Source organism: Narcine bancroftii, chromosome 6, assembly GCF_036971445.1.
Source record: "Narcine bancroftii isolate sNarBan1 chromosome 6, sNarBan1.hap1, whole genome shotgun sequence".
Lineage (NCBI taxonomy): Eukaryota > Metazoa > Chordata > Chondrichthyes > Torpediniformes > Narcinidae > Narcine > Narcine bancroftii.
Genome location: NC_091474.1, coordinates 124,461,147 through 124,478,095, shown reverse-complemented (window position 1 = coordinate 124,478,095; position 16,949 = coordinate 124,461,147). Strand labels below are relative to the sequence as shown.

General features: G+C 42.7%; 1 protein-coding gene across 1 annotated transcript in view; it reads right to left on the bottom strand.

Moving 5' to 3' along the window:
• hcrtr2 (hypocretin (orexin) receptor 2) overlaps positions 1 to 16,949 on the bottom strand; it is a 76,189-nt gene that overhangs the window by 37,913 nt on the left and 21,327 nt on the right. The window contains exon 2 of the mRNA XM_069888094.1: positions 2,060 to 2,238. Within this exon, the coding sequence (XP_069744195.1) occupies positions 2,060 to 2,238 (179 nt within the window). The remainder of the gene's footprint in view (positions 1 to 2,059; positions 2,239 to 16,949) is intronic.

Genomic DNA, 16,949 nt, shown 5'->3' with positions numbered 1-16,949 from the left:
GGAGAACGTACAAACTCCTTACAGTCAGAGTGGGATTCGAACCTTTGTACCAATCACTGGCACTTGCACTAACTGCTACGCCAACCATGTTGTGTTGGATAAGAAGTGAGAAAACATTTTTACTGATGTCTTTTTTTCACTTTTCTTTTTAATTTACCAAATGAACAGAAGCAACGGAGTGCATGTGAAATAAGAAAGTCTGCAGACACTGTGATCATAGTGTGACAGATTATGTTACATTTTATATTGTATATAGATATGTTTTAAAGGAGATAAATTGTGCCAGATTTTTTTTTTTTTTTTTTTTAAGTGTAGATCTCATACAAACACTTCAAAACAAATCTCATTTAAAATGCCAGCGCTCTGCTTAAGCCAGACAGTCCAGGCTCTGAGTGCCTTTGCAAAATCTTTGAAGAATGCCTATAAACGACTTCACAAGTAGGTGTTAATTGGACATGCTGCGGAGTAATGGATTATTGTTTTGGAAAGCAACAGATGAACGGACTCAGAAGATTAGGTCTGGACCCACTGTCTGTCTAAGTGCAGTTGGCTGTTCTAAGAGGGTCATGTGGTTTTCTCTGAGAGAGAGGGAGAGGGAATTCAGTTCTACAGTTCAGCAGCAGCAGCTGGAACTGGAACAGGACAAGCGGGCAAATTTGTGGAAAACCCCATTTTGAAGACGGGTTGTGAGTTCTTAGTTCAGCCTGGTCAAAGCCCTTGTGGTTTATACAAGAGGAGATGGCTGGATGTATAATGTTTCACTTGAAATAAGGGAAACAGAAAGGAACTCTGTGGTGACTTGAAAGAAAGAGGTAATCATCTGGAAAACACTGATGGGGCAAGTTTCTTCGGCAAGACACTGAAGTGGCTGATCTGAAGGAATCAGTTGTGGATCTCCAATGAGCAACAAATCTCTCTTTGAAAGCCGACAAGAACATTCCTGAGTTGTAACCATTTACTTTTCAAGCACCAAAGCCTGGTGAAATTCATGTTGCATTCTATGCACAGAATAAGAATTGCCTGCAACCAGTGAACTTGGAGAATTGAGAAGTGAGATTGGACTGTGAATCAAAGAACTTTTTTGGAACTTAAACTAATTACATACATGTGCGCTTAGAATTAGAAGGGGGTTAATAGTTAAAAATAATTAAAAGTAATTTTTAAGTAACCATTTGTCTTGGTGAATTTCTACTGCTGTTGGGCTTTGGAGTCGAGAGAGCGCGCGCGAGAGCGCGCGAGCAGCATCTGCAGACCTTTTTTGTTTATACCATTGAATCCATTGGGTGGTAGAAGGAGAGATGGGAGTCGGAGGGTGCTTGGAAACTGGGACTTTCCCATGGGCACCTCATACACTATAGCCACTACCCCACAGTTCAGGATACCCAGGGTTCAATCCTGATTCAGGGTGTTGTGTGGAGTTGGCATCTTCCCTCCTGGGACTGCTTGGGTTTCTCCTGGTTTCAGCAGTTAACCCACCAAGCCCCAGGGATGGGCTGCTTGGTAGATTAGCTGGCTACTGAATATTGTCCCTTGTGTCAGATGAGCGGCAGAATCTGCAGCAAGTCAGTGAGAATGTTGAGAATTAAATGAGTGGTTGCCATGGGTTCAGGGTGATGAAGGGACTCCTTTCTGTCTCTTTTCTTCCTGATATGGATGGCAGTTGGCATGGCACTTAGCAAACCGCTGTTACAGTGTCATGGATTAGGACCAGGGTTTGAATCCAGTGCTATCTGTAAGGAGTTTGTACGTTCTCCCAGTGTCTGTGTGGGCTTTTCCATTCAAAAAAGTACCAGGGGTGTAGGTTAATTGGATGTAATTGGGCAGCACGGACATGTGGGCCGAAATGGCCCATCACCGCACTGTAATTAAATTGAAACTTGGCTGATATTTACCCTCCTCCTGGTGCAGTTTTTCAGGCCATCGTAAATCAACTGAAGTTAGTTAACTTGAGCTCAGATGTGTGCATCGATCAGTCATCGCTATGCATTTCATAAGCAAATTAATGAACACTGTTTGGGCATTGATTATCACTAAAGTCTCAGAATAGCTCAATACTTACCTGCAGATAGGGAATTATTTTGCACAATACCTGCCCATAGAACCAAGTCTCAGTGATGTCCACCAGCAGACTGGCAGGCAGACAGATCATTGTCACAAGAATATCGGCGAATGACAAATTAACAATGAAGTAGTTTGTGACGGTCCTCATGTGGCGATTCTTCCAAACTGCAACACAAACTGGAGAAGAAAGAGACCATTAGTACGTGCCAAGATAACACCGACCTTTTAGCATCTGCACATTCTTTTCTGTCTCTCACGTCAGGCAGCATCTGCAGAGAGAGATACTTGGTTAACCTTCCAGGTCAACAACTACTTATTTGAGCTGTGAAAGATTAGTAATCAAGCACATTTTTAATTGTACAGAGGGGGGAGAGTGGTAGAAGAAATGGAGCTGCCTGAGATAGGGTGAGCTAAGAGAGGGATCACATTGGTTAATCCCATGATGGGTCTGAGCTGGGTGTAAACAGGAGATGGATGGGGACAGATCAGTGATGGAAGTAAATAAGTAATGCTGGAACTGTGAGAATAATTCAGCTAAACAAGAAGATCTGCAGCCACTGTGATTGTAATTCAATCATGAAAATGTTTGAAAAACTCAGCAAGTCATGCAGCATTCCTTAGGGAGCAAAGATATGTAACCAGCATTACTGGCCTGAGCCCTTCGTTGTTATGAACAAACAGCAGGCAGGCACGTGAATATAAATGAGGGAAGGGGCAGAGGGAGGAGCACAGGCAAGAGGTAGAGGGCAGAAGATAGTAATTGCTGGGTGAGTGGTTAGCTCTCTGAATGAAGAGCGAGAGCGAGAGCCCTAACTGAAAATGGTGAAGTTGATATTAATACCATCTGGTTGGAGAGTGCCTGATGGAGATTAGGTGTTGTTCCTCCAATTTGTGGGTGATCTCAGTTTGGCAGAGCCTCAGGCCATGGACAGATTTGTTGGTATGGGAATGGGGCAGGGAATTGAAATGATTGCCTACTGGGATGTCCCTGTTATTGCAGCAAATGTGCTCAACGAAATGATCTCACAATCTATATCCAGTCTCTCTAATGTAGAGGAGACCAGAATGGAAGCACCAGATGACCCCTGCAGATTAACAAGTGAAGTGCTGCTTCATTTGGAAGGACTGTTTAGGGTGGTGAGTGAAGGAGGAAGCTGAATGCAAATGTAGCATTTTTGTGGTCCCCAGTAGGTAGCAAGGGTGGGGGGGGGGGGTGTGGCAATCAGAGGACAAGCGAGTCATAAGAGTGAACTGTCTATACAGAGGCAGAGTGGGGAAGAGAAGGGAAGATGTGTTTGGAGGTGAGGTCACATTCTAGGTGGCGGAAATTGCAGAGGATAATATGTTGGATGCAGTGCTGGTGGGTGGTAGATGAGGACAAAGGGAATCCTGTTTTATGTCTCAGGGCAGATGTGTGGCAAATAGAGAAAATATAGATGAGGGCTAATTTGATGGTAGTAGAGGGGAAGCCACATTCTTTGAAGAAAGAAGGCATCCCAGATTATCTAGAATGGAAGACCTCATTCCAGGAACAGATGTGATTGAGAGAAAGAGATAGAGTCCTTGCAGAGAACGGTGTGTGAAGAGATGTAGTCACGGTAACTGAGTTTTGGTGGGTTTATGGAAAATGTCTGCAAAGAGTTTGTCTCCTGAGATGGATTCAGAGTGATCAAGAAAGGGGAGAGTGTTGCCAAAATTATTGAGATCACACACCACCAGATTCAAGGACAATTTCTTTCCTGCCATTGTCATACTGCTGAATGAACCGCAAAAAAACCAAAATTCTCCTGCCTTTATTCCAAACTAACAGAGTTCTCTCTGTAATTCTGCACTTTTCTACTATTGTACTATGTATGAGAAATATATAGTACGTCGATATAGCTGGCCTGCTTGCAAAACATCCCCAAAACATAGCAGCAATAGAAATTGACCAAGACAAATGGTTACTTAAACCAAAGTTGCTCTTAATCATCTTTAAACACAAAAATAGGATCAAACTTTAACTTATTACTATTAACTTAACTCCCTTCTAATTCTAAGTCCACGTGTATGCAATGCATACATGTTCAGGAAAGTTCTTTGATTCACAGTCCAATCTCACTTCTCACTAAGGTATGCCATATGTTGGTGCAATTTACTGATTTCTTCTCTGAATTCAGAGAACTAATTAAGTACTGGTTACTTGGAAATTCAATTGGATGCCATTTGTTCATCTTACATCAGCATTTATTATGACAAAATCACCCAACACAATATTGAGCCAACTTCAAACTACTTTTGAAAACTTTGGAAGTAAGCCCAGGACTCTGTTTATGGAGCCAAGCACAGAGGTTCCAAAGCTACGGAACACCAATTGTGACCACTTATTCCACCTCAGGGCACCAGGGCTTCCCAGCATCTGGTTCCCGCATCAGGTCGGAACTCTTGACTATTCTGCATGTTGGGTGAATAAGCCAAAGAAATGGGACAATGTTTCTTTTGGAAATATTTCTAGCTTTTTCAAAATTTTTAATTATTTATTTGTATTTGGATGATTTTAACAACATTTTTAAACATTTTGAATTATTCCTTTCACATTTAAGTAGTCATTTTTAAGAACAGGTGCTCCACAACTTATGATGGGGTATATTCAGCCAACTCATCGCAAGTCTAAAAATACCACACCTCCCATTTTTTTTTATGATTAAATTTTGAATACCTTGATTCCATACTGAAAACACATTAACGTACACACTGGGCATGAAGAATATTTGAAGCATTGAACTAAAATGCCCAGCATTGCGAGAGAGTTGCGCACCGCATAATCGCAAGTGTGGGAACAGATTGGAATTCAAAAGTGAAAGGACTGATTTGAACCATCAAAAAATCGCAAGTCGAACCATCATAAGTAGGGAGTGCCTGCATATGTATCATTCAAAAACATATGGCTCTCTTATGCCTTTTACACCCAGTGAGACTGGGCTTTAGGATGTCTTGGGGAAGAGGAGTGCTTTGTTAGATGAGCTGCAACAGCTCACGTCATGCAGCTGAAGTCTGAAAGATTCTTTGGGACATTTATTTGCAGTTTCTATTTGAAGATAATCTTTGAGCAGCACAGGCAGCCAATGTGGCCACTGAGTCAACATCAGCAAGATCTGGTCCTTAAATAATAAAGGCGAGCTTCCTGTGCAATGAATAATGTTCACATCTTCACAAATTTTCTCCTTAGCCACTCGACTTTCTTTGTGTTTAATGTGTGCTTTTCAAAATAGTGTTGAAATCATAACTGCATTGACAATATTTGGTCTTGAAATAGGATGAAGCCCTGAGGTAATATTTCCAGATTGAATAATTTTGTACTTCGAAGAGATACAACAGCTGGAACCTTGAGTAGAAAAAGAATCACTGAAGGGACTCAGCAGGCCAGGCAGCATCCATGGGTCAAAATGGTCAGTCAATATTTTGAGTCTGAACCCTTTAATCCAGACTAAGATAAAAAGGTAAATTACTCATATGAAGAGGGAAGGAAGATGGGTTGGAACCCAGTAGTGATTGCAGAGAAGGTTTGAGGGGAGAAGCAGAAGAGAGAAATTATTCAATATGTGGAGAGGTGGGGGGGGAAAAGAAAATTTAGAGAGAAAGAAAAAAATTGAGAATAGGAGTAGTAAAAGAGGACATGGAACATGTGGAATAAGATGGGGGCAGTGGTTAACTCAATTCTGAAAAAAAAAAGTAATTGTTTATGGTGTCAAGTTTAAGTCTGCCCAGGACTTGCTCTTCCTCAAGTTTACTGACAATGGATAATGCTTAGGGTAGACATGTCATTGTTGAAATGGTTGTTGGGAGTTACAATGAACTCCTACAGTCTGGGTGACCATCGGGGAGACTGGGAGATTGGGCTGTTGAGCACCTCAGCTCTGTTCACTGCAATAACGAGGATCTCCCAGTAGCCACCCATTTCAATTTCCCATCCTATTCCTTTGCTGACATGTCTGTCCATGGTCTCTTGCAGTGCCAGACTGAGACCACCTGCAAATTGGAGGATCAACACCTCATCTTCTGACTGGGCACCCTCCAAACGGATGACATTAATACCAACTTCTCTGGCTTTCACATTAACTCCACCCCACCACCTTCTTCCACAATCACATTCCCCCAACTCTGCTCTCCCTTGACCCTGTTCATTTCACATAGACACAATCAATTCTTACCTCTCCTCTTATCATAGCCAATTAACACCTTTTGCTGGTTGGTACTCCTCCCCCAGCCAGCATTGTCTGAATTTTGAGATTCCCTGTTTTTTTGCTAATTTTCTTTATTCCTTGAAGAAGGGCTCAGGTCCAATACATCTCTGTCTCCTATGGACACTGAAAGGCTGGCTGAGTTCCTCCAGTGTTTTAGTGTGTTTTTACCCATGTCCCTACACTCCTCCACTCACCTCCATCCATCACAGGTGAGACAGATCTTTACATGCAACCTAATCTACTGCATGCGGTGTATCTGGTGTGGCCTCCTCTACATCAGTGAGACCAAACACAGATTTAGTAACCACTTCAATGAACACTTACCCTCTGTGGAAGGATCGAAATGAGTTTCCTGCGGCCAATGTTTTCATTCCTCCTGGGCATGATGAATCCTCATCTCTGGCTACACTACAGGTACAGGAACCCTGTTAAAGCACTGATGCAGTACCTTCACTTTACCTCCTGCCTTCCCACCACATGGGTTCTGATTAGACTACCACATCAAGGAAGAACCACTACGAATCCCCATGTCCTCCGAGGAAGACGTGCAGGCTGCCTTCAGGAGAGTGAATCCAAGGAAAGCATCCAGTCTGGATGGTGTAACTAGCCAAGTACTGAAATCCTGGGTTGACCAACTTGCCAATGTATTCAGATATCTTCAACATCTCACTCTGGCAGAGTGTGGTATCTGCTGGTTTCAAACAGGCCTTGTATTGTTCTTTTGCCCAAGTGGAGAATGGTAACCTGCCTAAATGACTACTGACCAGAGGCGCTCATGCACTCAGTGTTAAAGTGTTTTGAGAGGCTGGAGTTGAAGTGTATCAGCTCCTGTCTGAATGGTAGCAAGGATCCACTCCCACTGAAACACTCACTGAAGATAATTTCAGATTAGCTGTAGGAAGTGGGAGAAACATTAAATTAACTTTAATTGAATTTGGCATGTTTAATCACATACTGATGCTGACACATTGAGTTAGTTCAACTGACTTAAAAATGCTTTGCCACTTATTTTCTTTTGGATTCAGCATCTGATGCCTCTCATGTCAGTGCCCAACAATAGTCGGCCAGCATTGATGGATTCCAGTTGCCCCAATACCATTTATTCATGTCTTGGTAAAACCTTTCACCATGTTCATCACTGACTGCAGAAGTCATCAAAATGCAAATGCAGAAAATTAATTTTCAATTAAATGTTGCACCAAAGGTTTTACATGCATGAAGCATGCTGTCAATTATTTTCCACATCTGGTTGGTGCATTGTGTCATCTTCATCTGCCTCATCTAGGCTCCATGTCTCTGGTGGTTTCAGAACTGGTGCCATGTGGCACTGGGTCTCATGGCTGAAGGCAGATTGGAGTATTCAATAGATTTCTTATTTTTAGCAGAGAAGCCAGATATATCAGTCAGATAGAAGTAACAGTCCTTCATGTGATCCTTCTGTTCTCACCATAACATTGGGACTGCAAATACCATAGATGTCCAAGTACCTCTAAGCCAAGCTCTCAGGTTGACTCAACTAATGTGAAGAGCCCAGGGTTTGTCTTGGTTATCAATTTTACAACCAAAGTAGAGCTCTAGGCTCTCTTAATAGTGCAGTCATGCTGTGGCTTTGAGCCTGAAGCATAAACTCACCACAAATGTAATAATGTATCACTGCTTTTGAGACACTGATGAGACATTTCCGCCATATTGAATCTTCCCGGAGACAATAAATGCTATTGTTAAGTACAGGCAGTCCCTAGGTTACAAATATGTACTTACGAACAAGCAGTTTCCCAATTCACACACGTGCACAATGTTACCTCACGAACAAGTACCTGTTCCGCCTTGCGTACAAATTCAGCTTATGGACAGACCCAGGTAATGAAGCTCTTTTGTAACCTGGGAACTGCCTGTACACTCATTATGCTTTTACCTAAAGAGCATGTGCATCAACATATGTCTATGTCAATGTGAGCTGCTTTTATAGCCTATCTGCATCTATCTTGACTAAGCCTGCCCAGGCCTAAGACAACATTTGCATTACACCTGCATTATACCCATGCATGCTTGACTGACCAAAACAGCTTGCTATGTGGGGAATATACTAGTAGACAAAATAGGACAGGAAATCACAAAAAATTGGTTATATCTAAAATACAGTACGTGATGGGAACATTTTAAGGGGATTTTTGTGATCATCAGCCCAAAATCCATAAAAATCCATAAAATACGTGTTCAGGAAACAAAATATTAATTGTCCAGTGTAATCAATGACACTGTTGTTGTAATTTACAAGACAAACCTTATAGCAGTGACCCCAAAATTAATATACAACACGCAGTGTTGCAGTCACATGTATGCCATTCTATATTCATATATCTTCCTTTTGTGAGCACTTCACATCTTTTCTCTGACACACATTTTCTTACAGAAGAAACAGTTCTACCAACGATGCTATAGCCTTGTCCCTTTACTCCATCCTAGTCCAACTGGAGAATGACGCTTCATACGCCAACCTGCTGTTCATTGACTTCAGCTTGGCATTTAATACAAACATTCCCGGAGGCTGGAGGAGAAGCTGTCCTTGCTCTTTGTAACTGGGTCCTGGATATCCTAACGGAAAGTCTAGTCTGTCTGGGTTGACAGTAGAATGTCAAGCACTGTCACACCTCAGGGCTGTGTGCTCAGCCCAGTCCTGTTCACACTACTGACTCACAACTGCAACACCAGATCCAGCTCCAACAGGGTCATCAAGTTTGCAGATGACATGACAACAGTTAGCCTCATCAGCAACAAGGAGTCACACTATAGAGAAGAGGTGGAAAATCTTGGGAAATGATGAGAGAGTAACAACTTTAGTCTCAATGGGGACAAGACAAGGTTCATGGACTTCAGGAGGAGCAAGAATGACCACCCTCTACTACAAATCAACAACTCTGTAGTTGAAAGAGTGGGGAGCACCAATTTCCTTGGACTTCACTTAACTAGTGACGTATCGCAGAAAATCAACATTTCACTTGTCGAGAAGGTGCAACAGCATTACCTGATGCTACCAGCTGCCATTGTCTCAACCTTCTATAGGACCTCTATCGAGAGTGACCTGGCCAGCTGCATCATAGTGTGGCATGGTTGCTGCAGAGAAATGGATCGAACATCAATGAACAAGACCATAAAGTGGCAGAGAGGATCACTGGAGTCTCCATCTCCTCCATTGACATGATCTACTGGAAACATAGAGGACTTACAAAAATCATCGAGGACCCCTTCCACCTTGCACTTAGCATCTTTTAGCTGCTCCTGTCAGGGAAGAGATACAGGAGTATCAGAACCAGCACCACCAGGCTGAGGAACAGTTTCATCCCACAGGTAGTGAGGATGGTGAACGACCAAAAGAACAGCTCACACTAACCACCCAAGACTCTCACATGCACAAAACAACATTTATTTATTTATTTATTCATGTGGATGAAATACTTGACTTGCTATGTATTGTTTGAGTATGCTATGTTTGGTTGTGTGTCTGCATGCTTTGCATCAAGGACAAGAGAATGAACAAGGACAACCCAATGAAACATCAATCAAATGACAATAAACTTGGCTCGACACTTCTGTTTCTACCCTTCCAGCCTATCTATGACCCATTTGCCTTTTCCACCCCCCACCCCCTCCTCTTCCCCACTATCCCCACCAGTTTATTCAGCCATCTGCCTGATTTTCAGCACTCTTGAAGGGCTTAAGCCTGAAACGATGGGTGCCTTTTCTTTCCTATGGACACTGTGTGACTTGTTGCGTGACCCTGCTGAGTTTCTCCAGCACTGAGTACTCCATGTTACTCCGAGATCTGCAGATTTTCATGTTTACCTTGAAACACCCAGATATATAAATGACACAAGGAAACAGACATTTCTGGTATTCTGAAGAACTAACTGTAGAGTATGTACAAAACATTATCACCCACACCTACATTGCACAGGGATTAAAATAACCCTCATACATATTTTACTCCACAACAGCAAATTGAACAATAAATCAGTATGGCTCTGGGCTGAGGCAATTCGTGATAAGATGCGAGCTACATGATGTTGTGGCATTACAGGAGAAGGGGGATGTGTGCACTGCTGTAATTTTAATGGAAAATCCTTCAGAAAGATATTACACTGCTTGAGCTAGCAAGATCATTAATGTATTCAGAGAACAAAGCAAATTAAGTTAAAAAAATCACCAGGCAAAATATTCAAGTGTGGAATGCTGGGACAGTCATTACTGCTCTAGATACTTGGGTTCAGTTCTTCATGTACTTCACAGACATTAGACCATCAAAAAGAGTTAAATGGATAGGGGTTTGATATACATTTCCTTAAATCCATTCCAATTTTATTTTATCCATTAACATAACCTAATGCCTTTGCAAAAATAGTCTTATTTTAAATTTAGACATACAGCACAGTTACGGGCCATTTCGGCCCACGAGTCCGTCCTGCCTAATTTACATCATATTAACCTATGTCCCAGATACGTTTAGAACAGTGGGAGGAAACCAAAGCTCCTGGTGTACCAACTCCTTATAGACAGAGTGGGAATCAAACCCTGGTCCCGATTGCTGGCACAGTAACAGTGTTGTGCTAACTGCTACGCCAACTGTGCCATTCTTATGTTAATGCAATACTATTACAGTTGCCAGTGACCCAGGATTGAATCCACTGCTGTTTATAAGAAGCTTGTACATTCTCCCCAAGACCACGTAAGTTTCCTCCCACCCTACAAAAACCATATGGGATTAGTTAGTCATATAGCTATTTGGATTGATGTTGTACGAGCTTGTGGGCCGAAAGGGCCAGTTACCATGCTGCATCTCTAAATTATAAAATAATTTAAAAATACAACTGGGATATTTTCTCTGGTAGTACAATTATGTTTCCACTTCTCCAAATGCATCAAGAAGCAAACTCTGCTTTTCCCTCAAGGACCAAGACCTGCCCAATTGGATTGCAATGATCTGCATTACAATCCCTGCCTATTGGGGAGGGATGGCTGGTGTAGTGGTTAGCGCAATGCTGTTACAGCACCAGCCATTGGGACTGGAATTAAAATCCCATTCTGTGTGTAAGGAGTTTGTGCGTTCTCCCCGTGACCCCATGGGTTCCAATTTTCTCCTGCCCTTCAAAACATACTGAGGGTATAGGTTAAGTGGGTGTAACTGGATGGCACAGGCCTATTACTGTGATGTATGCCTAAATTTAAAATTTACTCTTACCGGGGCTTCAGTCTTGATTGGCATTTTGATCACAGGACCCAAAAGGTTCTCCTTCAGTACTTCTGTCCCCTGTCTGGTCTCATTCCCTAAAAGGAATTGCACTCTCTCTAGTTGGTACCTCTCCATATTGATTTTAAAAACTTTCCTGAACCATTTGAGAAACTCCAAGCTACCCAGCCCTTTTACAGTATGGGAGTCCCAGTCAATATGTGGAAAGTTAAAATCTTCTACTACAGGTTGCCTAACCTTTTATCTGGGATAGGGAGCGGACATCTGCTGTTCAGAAACTTACGGATTTCGGTATCATTTTGATTTTGGTCCCTTTAAGCTAATGCCTCACTCCTAGCTCCTGCTGCCTGCCGCCCCCCAGACATCCGTCACTCTCCACTGACTCCGAATGTCCCACGGCCCGTTCCAACATGCCCTCCAGCTGTCTGTCACCCACCCACCCCTGTCCATCTGTTGCCACCATCCGTCTGTCCCTCACCCACCCTCCAATTTTGCGCCCCAAGCTAGGCTAAGTGTGGGGGTTCGACGTGCACCATACAGGAGGCTCTTGACCAGTGCATTGATCTGGTGGAGGTCGGGGAAAATGGGGTGACCTGGGAGGTCGGCCAAAAAGGCAGTCAGCGTCGGCTGCTCGGAGTCGGCAGCCAAGCAGGGCAGAAGAACTGAAGGATGAGTAGACCATCAGGGTAGTGGAGTCGAGAGCCAGCAGCTTTCAGCACTCCACCAGCTTGTCAGGCCAGCCCTCAGGCACACCCCAGCAGCACAGCACCATCCATCGCACCCCCCCATCTATCTAACTCCTGTCGCATCAGCAGAGGTGCAATGTTGCTGAGCACAGAGTTTATGCAGCATTGCACCAGATCACAGCAACAGTTCAATGTGGGAGCAACGGCCATTTCATTACCTTTAATCCCCCATGCAACTTGAACTGCTCTGGCGTTGGCAGAGCGGTTCCAGCTACATGGGGGATTATGGGTAAGGAAGACAGTCATTGTTTCTGCATTGAGCTAGCCATCACCTGCTTCTCTCCCCCCAGGTGCTGGAGGCCAAGAGTCACCTTTCTATCGAAGATAAGAGAGGGTGTGGACGGGGATGACAGGGACTGGAGGGTGAGTCTCCCTCTGATAACAGAGAATTTATTACAGGAAATTAATGTCACTATGTGTAATGTCATCTAATGAAAAAAGTGCCAATTTTGGAGGTTGCTGGTTTCGGAATTCCGGACAAAATGTTAGTCACCTATAATCACCACCTTGTGTTTCTTGCAGCTGTCTTTTATCTCTCTACAGATTTCCTCCCCAATTCTCCCTGACTATTGAGTAGTCTATAATACAACACCATGAATGTAGTTATACCTTTCCTGTTCTTCAGCTCCACCTATATAGCCTTAATAGACGAGCCCTCTGGTCTGTCCTGCTTGAGATCAGCTGTGATATTTTCCCTAATGAGCAATGCCACCCCTCCTGCTTTCATCCCACCTTCCTGTTCTGTTATGTCTGAAGCAACAGAAGCCCAGAACATTGAGCTCCCAGTCCTGCCCCTCCTGTAATCAAGTTTCACTAATGGTCACAAGGTCATAATTCCACATGTCAAACCATGCTCTCAGCTCATCTGCCTTTCCTACAATACTTCTTGCATTGAAATGGATGAACCTGAGAATATTTCCACCATGTACAACTCAATGAGTAACATTACAAGCAATTTTCACTTATTTTCCCTCCTCCACTCTCATAGAATGCTACAGCACAGAAAACAGGCCATTTGGCCCCTCTAGTCTATGCCAACCACCCTCTCCTTAGACCCACTGACCTGCTCCTCCATAATCCTCCAGCCCTCTCCCATCCATGAACCTATCCAATTTATTCTTAAAACACATGATCAAGCCTGCATTCACAACATCAGTTGGCAGCTCTTTCCACTCTACCACCAATCTGAGTGAAGAACTTCCCCCTAAACCTTTCCCCCTTCAGTTTAAAACTATGAACTCTTGTATTTATCTCCCTCAATCTAAGTGGAAAAAGCCTATTCGCATCCACTCTGTCTATAACTTTCACAATATTGTAAACTTCTATGAAATCTCCCCTATTCTTCTTTGCCCCAAGGAATAAAGTCCTAACCTGTTTAATCTTTCCCTATAACTAAACTCCTGAAGACTTGGCAACATCCTAGTAAATCTTCTCTGAACTCTTTCAAACTTTTTTTTTTCCCACACTATAAACCATTCTGACCAAAATACATAGACATTTTTCTCTTGAATATATAGTGTAATTTTCTCCCCTTTTCCCCCCTCCCTTCCCTCCCTCCCTCCCTCTCCCCCCCTTCCCATTTATTCAAAGTTCAATCTATAAGATACATTAAACCCGTTAAACAATGTCGTCACTTAATAAAAATAAGAATTTTTTGTCTTTTACTTTTATATATTGCATCAGTTCATTTCGTTGTCTTCTTCTTCTGTCATTTTAGGTGGTGGAAGTCCATGGTAGGATTTCATGTATGGTTCCCATATTTGTTCGAATATTGTGATGTTATTTCTTAAATTATATGTTATTTTTTCTAATGGAATATATTTATTTATTTCTATGTACCATTGTTGTATTCTCAAGTTGTCTTCTAATTTACTCTTTCAAACTTATTGATATCCTTCCTTAGTTAGGTGCCCAGAACTGCGCACAATATTCCAAATTTGGCTTCAATATCTTAAACAACTCCAACATAACACCCTAATTCCAACACAATACTTCGATTTATAAAGACTAAGATGCTAAAAGCTCTCTTTACAACCCTGTCCACATACAATGCCACCTTCAGGGAATAATGTATTCCCAGATCTCTCTGCTCCTCCATACTCCTCAGTACCCTACCATTTATTGTGTATGTCCTACCTTGGTTTGCCCTTCCAAAATGCATCACCTCACTTGTCTAAACTCCATCTGCCATTTTTGGCCATTCTCCCAGCTGGTCCAGATCCCCCTGCAAGATTTGAAAATCTTTCTTGCTGCCCACAACGCCTCCTACCTTTGTCTCATCAGCATACTTGCTGATCCAATTTACCACATTATCATCAGACAAACAACAATGGTCCCAACACGAATCCCTGAGGCAGACCACTCATCACAGGCCTCCAGTCTGAGAAGCAATCATCCAGCCTAACGATGGGCTGAATGGCCTCTGTGTTTTGGTGATGATTATAGTTCTTTGAGCTGGTGGATCGAAGGGAACAGGTTTCCACAGGGCATTTGATAAGATGCCACATGAAGCCTGCAGAAGATCAGGGATGAATGGAGTTGGGGGTAATTATTGGCATGGATGTGCAGGAAAGGTTTACAAGGAGGTTGCCTGGTTTGCAGCATCTGGATTACAGGGAGAAATTTATTCATTGGAATGTAGACAACTGAGAGGGGACTTGATAGAGGTATTTAAAATTATGAAAGGAATAAATAGACTAGACTCTTTCCCCTGGGGGCAGGGGAGGTTGGAACAAGAGGCCATGAGTTAAGGGTAAGGGGGCAAAACTTTAGGAGAAATATTAGAGGTGACTTTATTTATTGTGGATCCAGAGAAGGCAAAGTAATTCGCCGAAAGTCTGCCCACATTGATGGGGATCAGCTTACAGTAGTTTTTATTACATTGTGAATTCAGCCCACAGGGGTGTACAAATGTGTAAAGGACTGTAATAATATTTTGGCATTTAAATTGAAGGTCTGAAAAGAGGTTATGCTGAGTAGACAAGTTATAATTAGTTTTTCTTGGGGAGCTCGGGAGACGGAGAGAGGAGTAGATTGGTACAGGTGGCATAACCTGTTATTGGGGAGAATGTTGACAACCAAAAGAGTTTGGCAACAGAGTTGGGGGGGGGGGGGGGGGGGAAGAGGAGGGTGAATGCAACATGGGGCAAAGGTTATGTTGGGAGAGCAATAAGAGAAGGGAAGGTATGGCTGTGAATATTTCTTGCAGTTTTTTTTGGTTAGTTATTTGGGCTTTTGTCTTTGTTCTTGTTCCTCACCTAGTTATTTTCGCAGCTCGGATGGAAATGAGCAAAGGGTGGATCGTAAGAGATTGGGGGTAGTGGGGGGAAGCATTTATGAGAGGCACTCAGGGGTAATGGCTAAGAATGTAAAGTTTTCTACCTTTAATGTCAATGGCTTAAACATTCCTGTGAAGCAGAAAAGGGTCTTGGCACACATTAAAAAAGAGGGATAGATCTGGCCTTCCTTCAAGAGATACAACCGAGTGGGAACATCAAAAGCTAAAAAGGGGATGGGAGGGTCAGGTTATATCCTCCTTGTTCGGCCCAAAGGCAAGGGGAGTGGCAATTCTAGTGGGAAAGAGTGTTCCAGAGTAGGTGCAGAAGATGATTACAGACAAAATGGGAAGATTCATAATGGTACACCGTCAGATATATTCAGAATCATGAACCCTAATGAATGTGTTCGTCCCCAACTATGATGATGAAAAATTTATACAGGACATTTTCCTACGATTGACAGAGGGTAATGAAAATATTCTAATAGGGGACGACATTAATCTATGTCTAGATCCTGTGCTGGATAAATCCACAAAACTGATAACTAGGACCAGCATGAGGGAGCTGAATTTGATAGATGCGTGGCAGAGAAAGCATCTAAGAGAAAGGGACTACTCATTTTACTTGAAACATCATGACTCTTACCCTAGAATATATTTTTATCTGGCTTCAGGCCATTTGGAAGGTAGGATCATGGAAGCAGTGTATAGCGCAAGGCTTTTCTCAGACTATTTTCCCTGGGTTTTGACTATAGATATGCCAGATAGGCAAGGCACAGCATACAGGTGGCGTCTTAACTCTTTGCTGTTGAAAAAGCCTGAGTTTTGTAGTTTTATAACAATTCAAATAACCCTGTTTTGTGAGGATAACTGCCCCTCTACTCCAGATAAATTTCTTCTGTGGGACACACTTAAGGCATACTTGAGGGGCCAGATAATTGGGTATACAAAGACAGTCAAGGAAAGTTATATGGGCATGGAGAGGAAGCGTGCAAGTGCACAACGTGCCAGTCAAGGGATAAAAAAGGCATCGAAAAAATCCCAGAGCAGCGGCATGGCGCCTGCGCGGTGAGTCTGGATCGAAGTGCGCAAGTGCTTGGGGCTGTAAAACCTTATATAAAAAAAAATAGAAAAAACTTTAAAAAAAAAAAAATTATATGAGAGAAGTGGAGAAATTGGAAAAGGACATTACCCAATAAGAGAAGGACTTTCAGGAATCAGGCCTAGAGGTCCATTATATAGCTCTCACGAACAAGAAATTAGAATATAATATGCTTCAGACCTATAGTATGGAGAAGGCCATGGAGGTCAAGACAAAAATATTATGAGTTGGGGGATGAGAGCTCACAAGGTCCTCACTTGGCAGTTGAGGGCAGAACAAGCCTCCAGAACAATTA